Raw genomic sequence first — 21,161 nt, 5'->3', positions numbered from 1 at the left:
CATCTATCCGAAGATTACAGCACTGCAGTCTTTGTACTCTGTTGGTAAGGTTTCTGTACTGACAAACTTTTCTGCAGTTACAGCAGCTCCGGTATCAATATACCTTAGCAGAATATACCAAGGTTCTTCCAACACGCTGGAAAACCTCATACTTTAGAGAAGCCAAATGAAACTGAGAGCTTATTTAATGGACAAGACCTGTCTACAGGCCTGGATTACTCTGGGCTGAACAATTCCTGAAGACTTAACTGGTTCTTTTGTTTCTTCTCTTAATAGCTCTGTATCCAATATATAATAGTACAGAGAAAACATCAGGAGACCAAGTAACTACAGGAACAGGGAAGAACTGGTCTAATCAGGAGGACCAAACTTAAAAGCTGTTTTCAGAAAGTTGCCAAATCACCACAGATTCTTTTAATTTCTGTTGTGAGTGAGGGATGCTATTAAGATACCAAGCCTGGGGTATTTTCCAAAACCACATGTGCACACACACACCCCCACCCTGCTCCTCAAATTGTAGGCAACACGCACAGTTGAGAAAATACTCCCACACCATTACTGGAGGCTATGTTGAGCAAGTTCTTCTGATTAATTGTTCTTAAACTTGTTTCTAAATGCCAGGAAACACTAATACTGCAACGCTTAGCAGCAGGAGTTATAAAAGCCATTTCAGGCTGTGCTCTCTCAGGTTTCTCAGACAAGACAGAAACTAAAGTGTTCATCAAATCCTCTTTGAAAATGTCACAGAGTTTGACAGTGACAGCCTTTTAAAATCTCCCTCGTGTTATTTGATGTGATACTTATTAGAAAAAGCAGCCATTTTAAAACCTACTGATAAAAATAAGCAAGCAGACTCGAAAGCTGAAAGAGCCTGAAATCACTCAGAAACCATCCGGGGAATGCGGGAGCAGCTGCCCCATCTGCACGGCTGCTGCGAGGGGCAGAGCTTTCCTAAACCACAAAGGCAGTTTAGTTCAACACTGAAGTTTATCAGCTAAAGCACAGGATGAAGGACGACATTTTGAGTTGTGAGCCACTCATCTCTGGCTTTCACCAGTTATAGGCTTATATATGATTTTTCTTCTGAAGCAAATTCCTCAGTGCTGCTATTAAGAGCACAAGGGGAGTCGGGGTTTGCTGTGGTGACTGACGTCCTTCCCACACAATGCTAGGAAACACTTAGCAAAGCAGTGCCAGGAGCACTCAGCTGGTCAGAAACTGAAGACTTGAAGACTTGGTCAGCTCTCAATCCACACCCTTTGCAAAAACCTGCTGCCCTGTCCACCTCCTCCTCCCCCCATCCCACCCTCTGCACTGGCTGTTACCACTGCTCTGCCACCACCATTGTCACCACACAGACATGCACTGTGTGTCTCCCTGCTGCAACTCAAAACCTCAGATTCAGTTTATAACCTGGGGGATTCGGGCTGGGCTGTCCCAGCCCAGGACAAGCACAACTATCACTTCTGCCATGAAAGCTGTGCATTTCCTGCGAGGAGGAAAAACAAGTTCACAAGTGGCCAGAGACAGCAGGAGAGATGGTGGTGAAGTCCCTAGAAAGATATGGAAAAAAAGGGGATGGGATTTGGGAAAAAGGACAGACTGCTGGAGCGACTCTTGCAGTGCTATTTCTGTCCCAGGAGAGCCAGGGCTGCAGCACATCCAGTATCGGGAAAGGGCAGGGCTAATAGTTTTTGCTCAACACACATAGCAATTCTCTGCCCTTCTGGCTTTAAAACCTGGCAAAGGACTTGTTCCTTTTATTTTTGCCCTCGGATGCAGCTGCTCCAGTGCCAGCTCACACTGTTCCTACCCAGCCCGTGCCCCTGCGGCGCAGGGAAAGCCCCACGCCAGGTCCGCTCACCCTCCCTGCCCCACAGCAGTTCCTTAGGAAGCTCAGCCTTCACGTCTTTTTTTGCCATCGGTATTTTACATACCACCCCCGTGCACACTTCAGTACCCCAGTATACTCAGCCCAGCATGTATCAACATGAATCCTGCATTCCCAGCACATCAAGCTACTCAAGACACAACGGTCTCCACAACGATCCCCGGGTCTGCAACAAGCCGGGAAAATCCAGCGAGGACACACCACACGCTAACTGCAGCAGCCTTGCAGGAGTGCTTTGACAGGAGATGTCCTCATGCTGTTGCCCTGAGCTGCTACACAGGGATCAATGACTGAAGCCACTCCTCTTTGACCCCACTGTGTGACACCAAGCTCTGCAGCCTGATGTATAGATAGGGAAGTTGCTAGGAGAGCCTGGGTTCACCTCCCCAGTGTCCAAACTTGTATCACAGAATGGTTTGGGTTGGGAAAGGACCTTGAAGATAACCTAGTTCCAACCCCCCTGCCATGGGCAGGGACACTTCCCACTAAACCAAGTTGCTCCAAGCCCCAAACTAACTAATCAGAAGATATTTTAAAGCCCAATGAATGGTCCTAGTTTAATTTTGAGACCAGAGAGAAGTACAGGCTGAGCACATCCAGGTTTCTGCAGTTACTTTGCTTCTGTTGAAGCCTGTACAGATTTACCCCAATTGCTCTCATTTTAAAGATTTGGAATGTGGGAAATGCAAATGGCAGGAGGTAACATGAATCCTCACATTTCCAGCAAGCAGAGAGATGACCCCATTTGCATTCTGCTGCTTAAAGTGAATGTTATTAAATTTAAAAGACTTTTATAACACAGGGGTCTTTTATTCATTGCTGCATGAATTTTGAAAGGAAGCAAAGAGCGTGGAATGAGCTTCGCAGCGTGACATATATAAATACAAATTAGCAAGATTTCAAGCTCAAGGTTTGCATAAATGGACCTGATTTTTAAACAGCAAGTGGTATTACTTAGAAGGTGATGCTTTTTACACTTTTCAGGGTGTGTCAGATCTCTACCACAGTTTCCTGAAAGTCACATTGTATGCCACTACAAAAAGTTGTAGCAGGGACTCCTATTTTGGGGGCTTCTTTCCCAACAGACTCTTTACACAACCTGAAGGTGAGATGGGGCTCAGATCACCAAAACAGTCTCCCTCGCTTATATGGCTCCTCTTCACCCTGAACTGGTATCACTGACATCTAAATACTTCATTGGGTTCAATATTCAGAGCTTTTTTTCATCTCATCTATATTTCAAACTCAGGCAACAATCCCTGCAGGTTTCCTCTCTACCACGAGGAAGCCTCACAGCTCACGTTTCACTTAGAAATTGGATTTTGAAGTGCAAAGCAAAATCCTATTGAGAAGAAAAAAGAAAATAAAAAAATCCATGGCACGACTAGATGCAACCCAGCCTGGTCCTCCATCACATAACCAGACACAAAGCACCTTCCACAGACATTGCCTCTCTCCTTGTGCCTGACAGAGCCCCATGGACATTCATACCTCTCACATTTGTGCCCTAGAACCTCCCAGCACCAGACAAAATGGCCCCTTCACTGCACTGAAGACAACACTGCTTCTTGCCTCCAGCTAGGAATCACTGCTTCCAGGTCCTTCAAAATCGGCTTCTAATTAGAAAACTTAGACAGCAAGCAGAGGAAAAGTGCTCTTCTATTTTCACAACAAACAGATCTTCATAACACTTAAAAACAGAGTTGAAGTACCAAGATGTCATCTTACGTTTACATCGTCTTGCATTACATGTGGCCCTCACAAAAAGAAGCATCTCCAGAGCAGTTCTGAGCAAGCCCCAATTTGCAAATTATAGTTTTGTTACACATTTTTCCATTATTAGCTTTAAACCAGTCTTCAAAACCTTAATGTACAGAAAATCCGATTACCATAGGAGAAAAAATATATATATAAAGCAAAAAGCCACGCTGTTAAGATTTAAAAAGAATCTCATGAGTGACTTCAGAAAAATGTGACGAATGACTTCCCCAGCTGTTTTGTCAACACTTCCATAGTAATTTGGCAAAAGCACAAAATCACCAAGTTTATATTTTCAGCAAATGGCTGTTAGTGCTGTTGAAATCTCACAGACACGAAACTGTAAGAGCAAGCTCCATGCTTTATATTGCACTGTCTGTGCTCAGTTTGTGAGCTCTCATCTTTTCTGGTTAATAATTTGAAAAAATACTCTCTCTCTTACCCTGAGCCCTAAACATGACACTAGGGGTTTCACATATTATTAATTATAAAAAAGATATATCTGCCTCTCTAATTATACTCCCAAAATACGTTGTTCATTCCTCATCCATTCCTAAATTACTAGGACAAGCAAATCAAAGCTCCCAGTGCCTGCACACATCCTTGCTTTACAGAGTTCCATGTACAAAGACCATCTTTAAATTGATCCTGAAAAAGACACGTGCTCCAAAGAACAGGAGGACTCTTCTGACAGCTCAGTAGTTTATGCCTTTACCACAAAACCCAATCCTATTTTTGACATCTTCCTAACAACAAGAGCACTAAGACGATACTTGGTCTTCTGCTCAGTAACACTGACATGCTAATGAGGAGTCTGAATTTGAAAAAACAGCATTTCATATAGATGTTCAGTACTAATTAAGACTAAACACTGTATTTCCTGAGGAACATATCCCTCCCAAGCTGTACTGCTTTTTATCGTTTGGCATCTCCAATCCATCAGGGAACTCTCAAAGTTGTCAAGCAATATTTTTTCCCCCACTCACAGTCAAGCTCAGCCTCTGCCTTAAAACCCACCATAGTTTAGGAATACAAGTAATTTTTCAAATCCAAGACCTATCAGTAACTAAATGTTCACACTCACAGATGTGCACACATACCTATATACACATAAAATGAAATTGTTCTGTGTTTACTGCTCAAACTGAAATTCTGACCAAAACAAACAATAAATGGGAGAGCACAGAAATTAAAATTTTCTCAATTAAAAAACCAAACCAAACACACCAAAGCAGAAACATGACTAAGATCCAACCATAACAATACTTGCAATTGTCTTTTGTGCCTGGGAACAGTATCATGTCAGTTTACAGGCTCCATCTGCAGAGACCCAGTGGGAACGGGGAACATTTTAACAAGAGAACTTTGCAAGTTTTGGAAACAGAAAGAGGGTTCAAACAGATACATTAATACCCACTTGGTGTATTCAGTGTGGTCACACAACTCCTGGGAAGACCACCCCAGAGCTGCCCATGCCTGGAGCTATGGCTGCTCCCATCCTATGTTGCTGCAGCAGCACCATCCCACCATCTTTTTTTTTAACACACCTGAGACCCATGGGACGAAGCACCAAGGGCAATAACAACCATTTCCAACCACCAACTTTGGGCCAAAGCAAGTAAGAAGGGAACCAGCATTTAAAAGCTATCACAAAGGCAGAGAAATTGGAGCACTACGTATTCCAGAAGGGAGCAAAGAGCCCCTGAGTGTCCAACAACTCTCAGAGGAGAGGTGGATGTGCCCACTGAAGGGACTCATCCATCAAAACTGCAAGACAGGACAATTCAACACCTGAGGCTGCTGTAATGAGGTTCTGCTCAACACCAGCCAGCATACAGACAAGCCTACATCTCCTGTAATTCTGTAATGGCAAAGAAAGCTTTTCCAAAAATTTAAGTGACTATTTGTCAGTAGACTCATTAAAACACAGTACAAATGTTTGAAAAACTTTAAAAACACTTCATCAAAACTGCAGAGGTTTGAACTGTTCAACAATGACAAATTTGTACTCCTAGCAACCCAAAGTGCAGCATCCAGCAAAGCTAAACCGCCTCCTTCTTCAACACAAGCCAACTCAAAATCTTCTCAGAAACACTTGCCAAGAGTTTTACTAAGTTTGAAGATGTCAAATCTCACTTATGCTACAGCATTTCTCCTTGGCCTTGAGATCATTACTGCCCCTTCCATGGGGCTGAAAATGTCCTGCAGTCAGCACTGTGCTACTGAAAGGAAACCTAGGACAGATGCACGACAGGTAAGACTGACCTCCACCTACATATACTGTCATGCAAGTCAACAACTGGTCAAAAAGTCCCAGACTTTGCACTTTTGAGGACATTACTTGCCAATTAAAATTCTGACTTTGCCTGAAGTCCCAGTATTGGATATAGCCTGGCAGCTCTGCAGAAGCAATCTCCTTTTACAGTAATTTTTAAAAATACTAAAGAGAACTAGCACCTGTTTTTCTAAAGGAAAAAGTTGCTTATGCAAAACTGAGTAATAGACTGGAGACGAAGTTTCACCTTCCGGGAGACAGTATTTCCTTGCAGAAGCCTTCAAAGCACTGAATGTCTATTGCGAAGATAAAGCAATAAATAAAACAAATTTGCTGTAACATTAACATAATCCTGGACAAGTCACTGATGACTGTTAAGCTGGGACCTCAGAGTGTCCGTGTCTGTCACAATTTCATCTGAAAATATATAGGGACTGTATTTTAAGGGAAGACTAGCCAGAACTGTCACAAAAATAGAAAAACAAGAGGCTTTGACCTGTGTCATCTAACCCACATTAAAACTGCCCTTCAAGTTGCTGGGTTGGCTCTGTGCCACTTACAGGTCCATACTCAATCCCTGAGACACCGATAACTTGGGGGATTTTGCTACCACATCCAGGAAACGAGAGTGAGCTGAATCTGGAGCCCAGCATGAACAAAGGGCTGGCTTTTTGTTTCAGGAGAAGGTGGGAGGCATAAAGCAAAATCCCCCCTAAACAGCTCCCATAAAAAAAGGCTTTTCACTGCTGGAAACTATTCTGTCCAGGGCAACGAGCACCTCCCCTGCAACAGAGCACACAGTGTGGGCAGGCACTTGGCTTCCTGATTTCTTCTACGAAAAGGGTTACCAGGGACAGAGTCATCTCCTTCTATAAACATGCCCGAAGCAAAGCGCACACGTGATCTCAGAGCAAATGCTAGAGGAAAGGGAAGAGTGGAAACGACCTAAGAGCAATCAATTTATCTTTTGTTCTTAATTTTGTTCATCAAGAAGATCAAGGGAGGCTCAAACACCTGTGTCTTCTCAGAAAAAATACTATTTCCCCGAGTTGAGCTTCTTGTGTTAAGGAGTGACTGATTACAAGAAGCATCTTCTCAATTATTCACTGCATTAGAAAGCACTTATCATTCACCTCCTGTTCTATGACACTTTCCAGGACAGTTATATTTGTTAATAAAGGTACTCTAAATGGCTACAAAACTGCTGTGGGAAGGATTCAGGACAAAGTCACTCAACTTTCTTTTGACCTTTCAAACAGGACTGTCTTCCAATTTTTTCGGGCTAATATTTTCAAGATGGACCAAAAGTCCATACCCATTTTTCAGAAACAATTTGGAAATTATTTAGACAGCCCCCCCTGTGCAATAGATACTGCAAGTTAGAGACTGTATAGTAGCAGCTGGCATTGCTGTAACACCTCAAAAATAAGAATATGCATAATAAATTAAACACAATTTTCTTTTTACTTCAATTTACTTTTTAGCAGTGGTAAAAACTATCATCTACTTTGTCATTTTCTCTCTGATCCTCTAGAGAAATCGCTGTTTGACCTAACAACACCTGGTGACACCTCTTCCAGCAATGTAAGAGGGGACTTGAGTTGTACAAGAGAACAGAATTGCATTTCCTAACCCTGAAATAGGCTCCACGAGGGATGCGACTCAAAAAAATCTGAAGCTCCCTGGAAAGTAGGGATAAAATTGATATAATTATTTTGCTTTGAGAAATTACACTTTGATACATTTAAAAATAACTAGTTTTGAAGTGGTTTTCTGCTAACAGTCAACACATACAAGGTGTAGCCTGACTATATACTTTGCCAACTACAGAAGGATTTCTCAGAGACTTCTTTTAAGCCAGAAAAGGGCAGAGTCATGTGGCACTTACACACTTGCTTTTCCATGAACAAGTTTTCCTTGTCTCTTCAGCTGGGTCTGTATCAACACAGCTGTGCTGCTTTGACTCTGCTGCAAGGTGAAAACCTTACCATTTTTACCATTTGCAGAGAGAAGATTGCACAAAAGCTATTTTAACGGGTGACTAGATTTCAAAGTATGATTAATCTGACCACAGAAGAACTAAGACTTTTCAAGCAAGGTACCTTCCCCAGAAAATCAGGAAGAACCTAGAAATACTAGATGTTTTGGTTTTGTTCCAAGTTAAGGTTATGTAACTCCACAGTATTTGGGTCATAATTCCAGGAATTCGCGTGTCCACAAGCTTCTCTTAGAAATAAATTTGGATTAACAACTGCAGCTCCAGGTGCACACAAAACCCCCATCAGCATCTACAGGTTTTCACACACATAAGACCTGTAGGAGACATCTCTAGCTGTTCCCTGAAGAAATATTTTTCTGACATATTGCAATCTTAGGCATTTAGCACACTACCAAAGATGACCCAATTAACAAAAAGCCAGCTTTTTTCATCATACTCAAAATTCAAACCATGCATTTTGCTATCCACGTAAGACTTAACACACACTAAAAATAAAAACTTTACATTATTAAAACATTGCCCACGTGTTAGAAAATGAAGAGTTCATTTAAACTTCATATCAGGAGGCAAAATTAGGCTCTCTCAAACTCTGCAATCTGTTGCTGGTGAGAAGACAAGAGATCCACAAGGGCTCATTATAATGCAAATTCCAAGTCAAATTCCCTGGGACAGCCACCACACCCTCCCCCTTGTTCCTCCTGATCACTAAACACCCAATTTGTCCACTACAAAAGCAACTACTTACCTTAATATATCCAGAATGTCTTCTCCCACATGAAGTCCGCTCTTGGCACCTACACATTCCAAACTGGAAGCTTTAGGGCAAGTCATCAGGGAGTAATATCCGTGCCCTAGATGCACGCGTTGCCTCCTCTCTTGCCAGCTATCCTGCTTCCCCAGCTCCTCCCGACAGACAAGGCAGCCTCCACATGTAGCCCCAACTGTCCCTCAAATGCCTTCATCACGAAAGCGTCCCCCAGAGTCAAAAACACGGGAGGAGAATGTGTCATGTGCATTAATGTTAACATTATGGAGAGGGAGGGAAGAAGCTAAGACACAGGCAATGAAGAAAGGCATGAAGGGACACTGCCCTACACTGCACCTCCACCTGTGCCCCAGGCTCCTGGGTTCTTCTCTGTAGAGCCGAAACAGTCACTTCTCAATAAAACATATTTTTCAGAAAGCTGGTCTTTTAAGAAGCTAAAAGCTGGAGAAAACCACTTCTCTTGGCAGGTTCTTCCAACAGTTAATCACCCATGTGTTTAAAATGTATGTTTGTCTTCCCATTTGGATTTGTCTAGCCTTATACAAATGTTTATACCCTTCTTGCAAACAAAGTGACCTTCAGTATGCACAGTTTTATCTTATTGGTGTACAATTTTTTCATAATCAAACTGGAACTTGGCACACCACCCTCAAGCTGCAGAAGCATCTACTTGCAGCCTCTGCAGCAACACAAGAGCTTGGGCCTGCAGAAGACGGGCAATGCCCCCTGCTTCTGTGTTCAATGCAGTTAACTCATGATCAGGTTCTCCTGACGAGAAAGGTAAAGGCCAAATGAAGAAAAAAGTCCTTGAAATTTATGCCAACCGCACAAAAAAACAGGCTGTGTTGGTTTCCTGCTGCTCTCTTACTCATTTCATGCCCTGCAAGTTTACATTGAGAAGCGGCCTTGTGCCTATCAAGGATGTGAAGATTTGCCTTTCTTCTTAGTGCTAAAACACAACTCCAGAAAAGATGGAAGTAGCACTAGAGGTACTTAATGAAACACTTTGGTGATTGTCCTAACTCAGAAGGTGCACCTCCCCAAGAGAAAAATCTTCCACCTCTTTGCACTCACAGAAGAGGTCAGTCAAAGAATGAGGGCAGGAGGTTTGTGAACATTACTCACAGTTACAGCAACACTAGATGCATCTGAAACAGCTTTAAGTGAACTTTTAGTTCTCTACTGTTCTCCTGAACATCCAGCTCACAGTTTGTATAGAAGAGATGAATAACACCCTTTCGTTACTGAAGTGCAAAACACTTGATGATAAGGACCTGACTGTACTTGTAATAAGAAATGCAGATGTTAAGATTAGCAGACTAATTTTGGGAGGTGTCTGAGTGACTACTTCACAGAGCATGCCCAAATAAATCAAAGTACTGAAGTGCCTTCTGAGGAGAAGTGGTATCAGTATGGAAAGCCAGGCCAAAGTCCCCTAAGACAAAAGGCTTAGTCTTCTGACTGGCTAAGAGAGATTGGAAAGGCTGTGCCTTGGCCATGTGCATTTTCTCTGTTTTCCTCCAGGAATACTTTCATAGAGGAGGCCAAAACCATATTAAAACATCCATGGTCTACCACCCTTTGGAAAAAGAATGATGATAGTACAGAACATGGTACTCTGCTGCTGAGTACAACAAATACCACAACAGGAGGACAAATTCAGGTTTAGTTTCTGTACAGGGTTTTGTGCTGCTCATGCCAAAAGGCAGCCCCAACATGCCTAGGAAAAAACTTTGCCCAATGTGACTACACTGACAGTTAGGCAAATGCGTGATAAATAAGTTAACCTTACTCTATGTATAAATTACAACAAATTAACACAGACACGGCATGCATTTCCGGAGAGAAACCAAGACTGCTGGATCTGCCCAGCTTCTCCACCAGATGTGTCAAAGCCTCTGCAAGCTTGATTTTTTTTTTCCATGTAAACCCCCCTTCTGGATCACATTTCAATCAAGCTTGTGACTGCAACCAAGACAGGATAATCCTATTCAAGGGCTGCCATTTTGCATCTGTAGCTCCTTTGGTAACAGCTTCAAGCAACTCCATTACACAAAGAGCCAAAATAAATCTCTCCCCTGGCCATCAGAAATGTGTGTTCCACAACCTGAATTCTAAGACCAGTCACTCAGGCTAGATTCCTCTCCCATACTAGTAACTCACTCATATAAATTAGTAAACAATGCAGAAGACTTCCTATTTGATTTTTAACAGCCAATGAAAGGAGGAACTGAAGAAGCCCTCTCAACATACCCTGTATACCTCAAGTATAACATGTGAAAGACAAGCATCCTCACTATAGTTTTTAGAAACTAGGTATTAATATTTAATCTCTCCCAGAACTAACATTCACATGTATGAAAGGATTCAGCTTTAGTCTGAGCACTGGTAAAGAAGCAGCTGGTTTTACGAAGATGATTCAAAGTTGGCTGCACTGGAAAGAATAGCTGAAAGAGCACTCACTAATGATTCAGTATAAAGGGTAAGTCATAGGGCAAAGCTAAGTTTTAAGAGCTATTACTGTAGGCCCCTAAAAATCTGTTTTCTTGATTGCAAATTTTCAGTCACACTCAAAAATTATGCTTTTAGTGATTTTAAAATGAACCCACTATGTCGCAAAAACTAACATTTCTTAAAACACCAGAGAACAAGAGACTATTCTACATAACAGCATCCTTTTAATAAATCTTTTCACTTATCTTCTGAATTAAATATACTTTAATCCTCACCGTTACAGTTTGAAGCTGACATCTCAGGCAGGAAGTTTTTCACTTCCTGTATTTGGAAGATAATTAGCACTCAGGCGACCACTGCAATCTACCTCACACCAAGACTTCAGAGCTTTCAGATTTGGGTAGCATCACATCCAAACTACTGCATGTCTTTTAGACATGGGAAGCATGACAGGGGATACAGCACTCGTGTGGGTTTTCAATTAACTTTCTACCAGCTGTTTTAAGGAAGATAACAGCTAACCCAGTGCTAAATCTACCAAAAACATCATTTTCAGACAGGTTTCAATGAGCCTAAATCAGCAGTCAGCTTTGCCTAGGTTCAGGGCTACAGCTCAGATGGCCACAGCACTTTAATTTTAATATTTTGTTTAATCTGACAGCAGTATCTCAAAAGTGAGGCTTACTGTTTTGTGAAGGCATGACCTGTGTAGCAAGAGTATAAACCAATAATATTCTGCTCTAACTTTTCCAGGTTCACTTATCAACCAACCCTAGTCCAGGCATTTCTTCCAAAAACAAAGCAGACCAAGCAGTAAACCCACTATAAGGATGAATTCAAAAGGCACAGTTTGTAACACTAACAAAGCAAATTAGCTTCATTCCAACACTACTGCAACATAAGGACCATTTCAGCATTTTAGGTGGAAGATAAAAGCCTTTTTACTTAAGACAATCACTTGAAGACAAGCAATAGCAACAAGGAAGCCTCAACTGTCTACGTAGAGCAAGTCTGTGATCACGATTCAGTCTCAAAGTAAAACAGAACAGATGGAGCTGACAGTGCAAACAAGCCTCCTTTTTTACATTAAAAAGTTTCAAAGTCCAAGTTACTGGCAAATGGCAGAGTGTGATGGCTGTATTGCAACTACCTTGTGAGAACACAACAACTTAAAAAATAAGCTTCAATACTAAGACATCCAAAAATCATGACCAAAACCAGAGGTTTTCCAAAAGCACTTTTGAAATCCTTCATGAAAAGGTCAACAAGAATTCTAATACTAAGTTAAAGTATTGCATTAGCTTTTGAGTGCTTTAGAAAAGTTCCCTAATCGTGAGCATCATATCACTGTAACATTCATTTTGCAATACAACCATCTCAGAGGTAACACTGTCCTGTTACAATCACAGTAAGAAAAAAGAAAGTAAAGTAAGAAAAAAGCTCACATTTCAAACAGAAGAGAAACGAATTCAGGAACATAACTCACATTTCCAAAAACAAGATCTAACTTTCTTTATCACTGGACCATCCCAGAGATGGTCTAAAACACAAAAGCACAGCTACACAGGAAAAACAAACATCCACTCACACCTAACACCAATACACTGAAGGAGGCAAGCAAACAGGACAGCTGAACACCAACACTGACAGATATACAACCCTTGAGCTTGTTCATAGATTATTTTTTTTGCCTTTCATAAGCCTTGTTTTCAGCATTCTAAGACTCAGTTCATCAATTCATCACAAGCTGATGCAGTATACACCTTACAGATGCTACAGACACTTAATCTGCCGAGCAGCTTTGTCACTTGTACCACAAAATAATGCCTGTGATGCTCAACAGAGAGGGTATCTTAAGAACGAAGAACAAGAATAGATGCAGCAATTTTAAAGTGTGAAGCTTTCTAAGGCAAAATCCCAAAGTTCTTCAGCAAAGCCAAGTGAAAGGGGTAGGTGACATGCAATCCAAAGAGAAACTCGTGTTACAGGGTATTGCATCAAAATTACTGCCATGCACAAGAGACCAAAAAGAGGTTGCACCAAGAAAAAGCATTGCAAAGTTATTGTGTGCTACCAATTAACTTTGAGGCAGAGCATGAAAGAGTAAGTGACTCAGCAGGTTCAAGAAGTCCATCTTAGTTTTTTCCAAACCACTGGAGGAAGTTTAATTTAAACTGGATGGTGACCCTAAACATTCAAAATTAATCTCATATGAAGAAATGGCACTTTTAAACAAACAGCACCTGTTTCTGAAAGCTACCTAAGCCCACTGCACATTTTATGCCTAGCATTTGCTAGAATTAAGTATCTTTTCTGTTTTTTGTGCTATTTTGGCCCAAATTGAAGTTTAAGAAAATCTGCTGCCTTTGACGATCCATTACTTCTAGTGAGTATGTACATGCAAATTACATATTAGTAAGGAATGATATGAGAATTATTTCAGCAGCACATTTAAGAAAGTCTAAATATGTAATACATAATGGGAATAAATTACATCAGTATACAGAGTGGGGATTCATTTTGTGTAAAAATGAAGTTGGATGTAAGAATGAGCAATAGTGTTATTTTAGAAAAATTGTGTTCTACATATTGAAACAGTTAGAAACTATTAGGCTTAGGTCAAGTGTAAGAAAGTGACAATTATTTACATCTGGAACTGGAACTGCCAATCCAGTTGTATACTTGGCCCAAGCCCATGTATCCATCCAGTTCAACCACTAGCCTACTCCAGTGCTGGTTTAGGGGTATCTGCTGATTACTGTAGAAATCTTTACTGATTAATTCTACCTTCTGCTGTCTCATTTCTTTGCATCTGTTTTTGTGTTTTGACAGTTTCTCTTTCTACCAAGGAAGTGCAGCACTGCCATTTAATGTTGTATTTTGTCCTGCTCTGACAATAATCAGCTGAGGGATCTGAAGGCAGAAAGAAGCCTGACTATCCAAAACACTGGATTTTCAGCAAATTTACAGTGTTTAGAGATTTCATTGTAGAATCTTGGACCATATGGCTTGTATCTAATACTGTAAGACCACACTTTTCTGGGTAAGATGATCTAAGGCAAGCAGGTTGGGTACAGATTTGTCACTAGCAGCAATGCTATCATAATTGTGTTCTTAACCTGAGCCAGGTAATTTAAATGTTAAAGAAGATTACCTAGGACTAAAATAGGACATGAAGTTTGGCAGCTAAAGATAAAACCTATGGGTAACCACAGGAAGGAATTCAAACTCAACTCCAGATTGTCCTAATTTTATTTGAGTTGGTTAACCAATTTTGAAGCACTTTTTACAGTTTACATAACATAAAGGAGCACACTGTGTCCTATAAATAAAAATTAACATTTTTAATAACTCAAGAAATCACAACAAAGTCAGATTTTGAAATAAATTGTCTGTTCAGTTATTCAGATCAAGAAGGAACATACATGGGGAAGGAAAAACCAGTATCAACAAGGAAACAGTTTAGTTCTAAACTGAGTTTGTGCTTCTACACCAAAAACAACACTGAAGTAACAAGAACTCTGCAAAGTACTCAAAAAGGTACATAACTTCTGTAGTCCCAAAACCAAAGTACATCTTTATTTCTTCTTTTACCTGTTATTTTGTTTGGTTCTATGAAATTAGCATTAATGGTAGAGGGACAAATTTAAGATATACTAACTTTGCTGCATAGCAGTTTGTTAAGATTGTTGGTTTGGCTTAAGTTGACTTGGTTTTCCTACATAATAAACAAAAGCAATTTTATTATTTTTTTTAACAACCTATTTGTTAGCACAAAGCAGATGGTGTTCAGCAAGAAGGCATTAAGCGATCATTTGAAAACACCATGCTTTTTTTTTTTAAACACTAAGCCACCCTAAAGAAGGCCAGATGTTCAAAGCAGAGAAAAGCTGCACGCCCATGATTTATGCATTAAACTACCCAGAGCCTGGCAGGTGTTAACATATGCCAATACTTATTTGCATGCTTTCTCTATGACACAGAGAAATCAAGTCATCTCCCACTAAACTTTGAAAATCCAGTCTTAACTACAAATTAACGCTTCACTCCATTAATTTAACAAAAGGCATTAATGTATAGTTCCATTTTTGGTTGATGAGTAAAAATAAGAGATATTTTACCCCTAATAATTTTGTACTAATCTTCTCCAAAGTAATTATGTTACTTCCCAAAACAAGCAAAAAATCTTATTGTTCAGAAACTTAAAATTATTAAATGCCTTCCTGTATATTTATGTTCTCTACAGAGAATTAATTTGGATTAATTTTGGAAACTTACAGCTTCATAACAATTTTACTTTTAAAAAGAGGGAGTTACTTCAAGCCTAGACAAGAAATTTATGCATTAGGGCAAAAGATGGAGTTATAGAGTCAGCCTCTGAATGCTTTTTAAAAATAGGTGATCAGATACAGATTTAGAAAAGAAATTAAATATGTTTTCAGTCACATTGAAGAAAACATCTGCCAAGAAAAAAGGCCCTCATCCTTAAGACTGAAGAAAAAGGTGGTAGAAAAAAAAAAAAGCACACTGTTTTCCCAAGTTGCCCAAATCACACACAGACACAAGGTTACAAATGCCATTCATGAAAGAATGCACCACAAACATCAGCATTTATTCATTTTGAATTTTTTTTTTTTTGTAGCAAATGACAAAAGACCCAGCTCACTGGCTTCACTTTTGTTTACCTTTTGCTTACAATACACATTTAAACATTTGTCAAAACTTACTAAGATGTCTGCATTCATGCACAACTAGAAAACATCCTTAATTTATTTAAACCAGAAATGCATTACCAGAAATGTATTAACATTGTTCACTACTAAACATTAAAAAAAAAAAGTTGAAATTATTAAAAAGGTTATCCTGGAAATGTTAACTTCACAGCAGACTTAAACTACTAATTGGCTCACATTTCAAACAAATTGTAAAAAGCAAGATTCATGCTAGTGTTAGTGTACATCTTGCCCTAGCACTACTGAAGGATCATGGTTCACCTTGATCATATATAATAAAAAGAAAAGTGCATACAGAAATTTACAACAATTTTAAGGACAAAAAATGGTCCAATTGATGTGGTCCCAACAATTAACTCAAAAGTCTATGACAAATACGAGCTTCGGTGAGCTATTTATACTACTTAAGATTAAGTACGGATATACAGAAAGTTGAGTTCGTTTGAAATCTTCAAAAAATGTTCCTGTCAATCCTCAAATGGTGGCTGTTATAGCTTAAAATTTCTGTTAAATGCGTGCGTTGAATTACTTGTTATCCAAGCGTAGCAGCTGCTCCTTACCATTTATTGTTAGCGACCTTAACTGGCCATCTTCTTCAACTTCTACTCTCTCTTGTCCATTCTCACAAATTCTGTAGGACAAAAACACAGTTAGCCTTTGTAAAGCAGTGTAAGCAGTTTGAGAACACACACCAGACCTAGGTTTTTAGACAGATAACTATAATGCAGCCTGCTTAATGCCACTGCAGTTGGTAAGCTTTTGTATTTAACAGCACAGAAGATGTACCTAGTAACCACGTGCATCCCCCCCACTGATACTGCTTATTTATAGCAGGAAAACTGCTTTCTAAAAGTTTGAATCCTCCAGTTTGTAGGATTCACAGTTACAGCTGTCACCTCATACATTGTCACAGTTGTACTGACACTACACACTATTATCTAGAACCAAATGTCTTTTGACAGATCAACTGTACAATCTTGATGTTACATTCAGTACCTACCCATTTGTTAAGTATATAATATTCTAGATCCAATCACAATTTTCCATAATGTAAGGCATGCAAGACAGTCTTCAATCCACTTTTGATTTTATCAGAGCAACTCATTTGGAGACTTAATGTACACCAAGTTTATGACCAGCACTTATGTTGCAAATTTTAAGCATCCCTGACTGGAAGGCAGAATTATTGAAGAGCTCTGTGTGTTTGGGTTTTTTTGTTTGCTTGCTTTAGAAATGGGAAGATAAGGAATGTTTACGTTATTTTTAGAACATTATATTATGGCTAAATTTTAAGCTATCTGGGAATTTTTCCCTGATGATTCAAATGAGAAACCACATGGATGATGGAGATCAGACTTACTGAAGGGAATACACCCATATTAAAAACAAAGGAAACAGTTCCTTGCCTGAAGCAAAATATTACTCAGATTTTCATTGGGTATGAATCTTCTGTAGTCTTAGATACCTTGTAGGCAGACATTCTACAAAGTAATAGGACTTCTCAGAGACAGTGTGTTTTCCTAGATGTGGCTTACCATCCCCCCACCCTCCCCTTCTAAATATTGTAACAGAAGATACAACAGCAGAATACCAAATTTACCCTACTTTCAATGTTAAAACAAACATGGTGTCTTCTCTTTTGCATAAAGATTTTCTTTGGTGTCTCTCACCTGGTGCAATTCCCTCAAAAGTGGGTAGCTTTCAAATTTTTCTAGAATACATTCACAGAAAAATATCATGACCACACCAGAGCATGATGACAACAGCTGCATTTACGTTGCCAAACTGACAGGATCTCTCCAGTACAACAGGACACAGAAAAAATCTTGCACTTTGAACTACGGGACACAATTTACCCAACCAAGAACATTGGTTCTTCCTTGCTTTTCTATAGATTTACTTGTACTGAAATGACATTTAACTATACTAACTGTATTATTCTGTATACTAACTTATTAATAATAATATTTCGTGTAGGTTACTCTACAGCAAATATTTACATTTCCAAATGCAGTGATTTCCCCATCACAAGCAAGAAATAGTGAGAAGGTGCATTGTGTATAATACTTGAAAATTCACTTCCCAAGAAGCAGGAAGTTTCCTCCACAGCAGGCTTCAGTTGCTTATTTCACATAACAGATAAAATTCCTTTTTACACAAAAACCTCACTCAAACACTGCCTAGGAAAGCAAACTAGAGCAGATGTTAGAAAAAACTGTTTCATGTTTCATAATGTCTACAAAATTTAAGGACATTATTTAAAGGACATATTTAACTGGTAGGTCCCCAGTTAAAAGCTTCACAATCATCAGAAACCAAGTACATTTTTTTCCCCTCCAGAATCTCAAGCTGACCTGGCAGACCACAGTCAAGGACCATAATAAAAGATGCATCACCAATAGCAGAGATTTTGAAGGCCTGGAAGAACTCCACTGGCAGGTCCATTTTAAATAGCGAACAAGTTGCAACCTTCATTTTTCATCACAGCAGTTCTGAAAGCACGTCCTACACATCTAAACCCTCCTTGACTGTCAAGAATTTAGACAAGAACACCATCTTCCCCATTTTCACATGCTACAGCTTTAAGTAACTCAGCAATGCCAAGAAAGTGAAGAACCCAAAAAAAATTTCAAATTTTTTTTTAACCATTCAGAGAAACTCAAGTAATGAGATGACCACAAAAGTACATACACATAAATATAGTGATGCACGTATGTATATATATAGAATTTTTATACGCATATATTTATAGCTATGTATGCCTTTATATAGTTTCATACAAATACAGTTATATCGCTTACCTCTTTGTAGTAATTTTTCTGCCATTAACTATTTTAGTTGAGGTTGATACTGATTTGAAGTTACCCATCCCACTGCCACCAAATGACGTAGAGGAGAACGAAGTAAGGCCTCCATGTCCCAATGAGCCAAACGAAGCAAAACCTATTAGAAAAGAAGGCATTTGACTAAAAATGTATTTCTGCATGGCCGTAGGATCTACATTTATCATCCACTAAGACTACACCTCAGCTTCAGGATACCCTTAGTCAGTTGCATCAACACAACACGAGTGACTAGATGGTATAGAACACCCGTATGAGAATAAATCCATGGCTCCTGCCCCATCCACTCTCCCACATGGACACACAGTTCATATTCCAAATGCAGAACATTGTCAAAAAAACATTTGTCATCTTGTCCCCTGAAGAAAAGGTATTCAAACCTGTCTGCTGAACTCAACCACTGTATCACTCGAGGTAAAGCTAGCGACTTTAATTAATCTGATTTTTTGCCTTAATGTAGATGTTGGAATGCCCTTTGTTAGCAGATGGAACAAGTTTTGTATCACCAACATGCAAACATCTTAACACTTGAAAGGATGCTGACTGCCAGCAACTCTCAGCAAACTCTGAGATACAGACATCAGCTGTCAAATTGCCTACCCCACAACAGATTCTAAGCAGTACGATGGGCACACATTTTTCCAGTGTGTTTTCAGAGCCTTAAGTAAAAGCCATCACACCCCCAACACCTAGAAGCAACCAGAACAAAAACAATTCTCAAGCTACAAAGGAACTGTAGCATCAAAATTAAGAGCAAAAAGTTTTGCCTCTTAAAAGTCTGTTCACTTTCCATGAACTTTCCAGGTAGACTAAGTATTTTAACTACAGCTTTATTTACATTCAGACTTCACACAGAGCAGCTTTATTTTAAAAAGGCAGCATCAGAATTTCCTGAATTAAGGTAGCTTTTTAAAAAGTGTGTATTATATTGAGATTCTTTGTGAACCACAATTACATTCTTTATTAAATGTTGTGATATTTACTTGTGTCAAATGAAGAAAAACCACTTCCAAAAGCAGGGAATCCACCAAAGGCAGAGAAAAATGATCCACCACCTCTGCTTCTGCTTCCCCTTGGACCCCGCCTGTTCCCGAAGAAGTCTTCAAAAGGGTCTTCTGCAAAACAGAGACAATATGTAAGAGGTCAATATTACTGAGAGATTCTGTATCAAATATTTAAGTTCCTTCATTAAAAAAAGAGATTTCCTGTTACAGATAAAATACTTCCTTTGAAATTCTGTATGCTACTGAACTGAACAGTCCACCAAAAAGGCAATTCCTATGCTCCTTCTGGACTAAATTCTGTCCCACTTTTGGACAACTGCATACAAATATTATTATAAAAATTAGTTGATTTATTTTAGCCATTTAATATTAAAACCCACTAAACCTAATGTAAATGCTCCTACATTTTTCAGTATAATAGAAATGATGAGCTAGAGAAATAGTATTATTTCCACCACATGCTCATGTAGCAAAACAGGTATGATAAAAAATGAAATCAGTCTTGATTTGAAGCTGACCTGCCAGTGAATTAGCATTTGACAGATTTAACACTCTTCAGATGTGTAATCATGATCTCTACACAAAAAACTACCATAAGGCAAATCCTATTGTTGGACTAAGGCCTTCCTAGGTGTAGAACAGAGTAGCACTACAGATTAAACTCTTAGAATTTTAATTTAACAAATCTTAAAATATTACACATGCGTATCTGAACTTTCTAGCTAGTCAAGATTTATTGTGGATCACTACGATGAGGTCTCTGAAAAGTGACTTCCAGACAGGTTATATCCATTATTGAAATATAAAAACAGCAGCCAGGGATTGATGACTCATAATCTTAAAGAGTTCAAAGTGTTTATTTTAGCACTTGCCACATGAGGTACTTCAAACATGTATTCTGATGCACGTTTAGGCAACAAAGTATGGAGGTTTACAAAGTGTCCCAAAGGGGTATTTTTGTCCCCATCAAACAGCAGGAAGAGGGGAGAAATAGAGAACAGAGAAAGGAGGTCATGGCTAAATGCTATTTCAAATTCAAGTACAACTATTATGTCATTCAGAAAAGCTACTGTTCCATCAGCATCAGGAAGACAATAGTCTCTTTTAAAAAAAACAACAACAACAAAAAGAAGAGGGGGAAGGGAACCAGGCACCTATACAAACAATTCTGATTTATCACATTTTCATCAAAAACAGTAACTACAGTTATCAAAAACCTGCTTTTTACTAGTGCTCTTAAAACATACAACAACATAAAATTTCAATAATGTAACAGATGCTCAATAAACACAATACTTGCATTAAAATTAGAACAGTCCAGGAACTTAATTACTCCCTCCACCAATCACAACTCTCCAAGATTGAGTGTTGCACAGTACCAACAATTACATGAAGTTTTACAAGTGGGGACTCAATATTACAACTCTGAAACACTGTT

General features: G+C 39.3%; 1 protein-coding gene across 2 annotated transcripts in view; it reads right to left on the bottom strand.

The window, feature by feature from the left end:
• DNAJB6 (DnaJ heat shock protein family (Hsp40) member B6) overlaps positions 1-21,161 on the bottom strand; it is a 60,327-nt gene that overhangs the window by 16,395 nt on the left and 22,771 nt on the right. For both annotated transcript variants that reach the window (XM_051612934.1, XM_051612933.1), the window contains exons 6-8: positions 19,703-19,834; positions 18,678-18,819; positions 16,437-16,507 (exon numbers count right to left, since the gene is read on the bottom strand). In XM_051612934.1, coding sequence (XP_051468894.1) covers positions 16,437-16,507; positions 18,678-18,819; positions 19,703-19,834 — 345 coding nt within the window. The remainder of the gene's footprint in view (positions 1-16,436; positions 16,508-18,677; positions 18,820-19,702; positions 19,835-21,161) is intronic.

The sequence above is a fragment of the Apus apus genome, chromosome 2 (assembly GCF_020740795.1).
Source record: "Apus apus isolate bApuApu2 chromosome 2, bApuApu2.pri.cur, whole genome shotgun sequence".
Classification (NCBI taxonomy): Eukaryota; Metazoa; Chordata; class Aves; order Apodiformes; family Apodidae; genus Apus; species Apus apus.
Note: the sequence above shows the minus strand (reverse complement) of the source record. Positions and strands in the feature narration are given on the sequence as shown.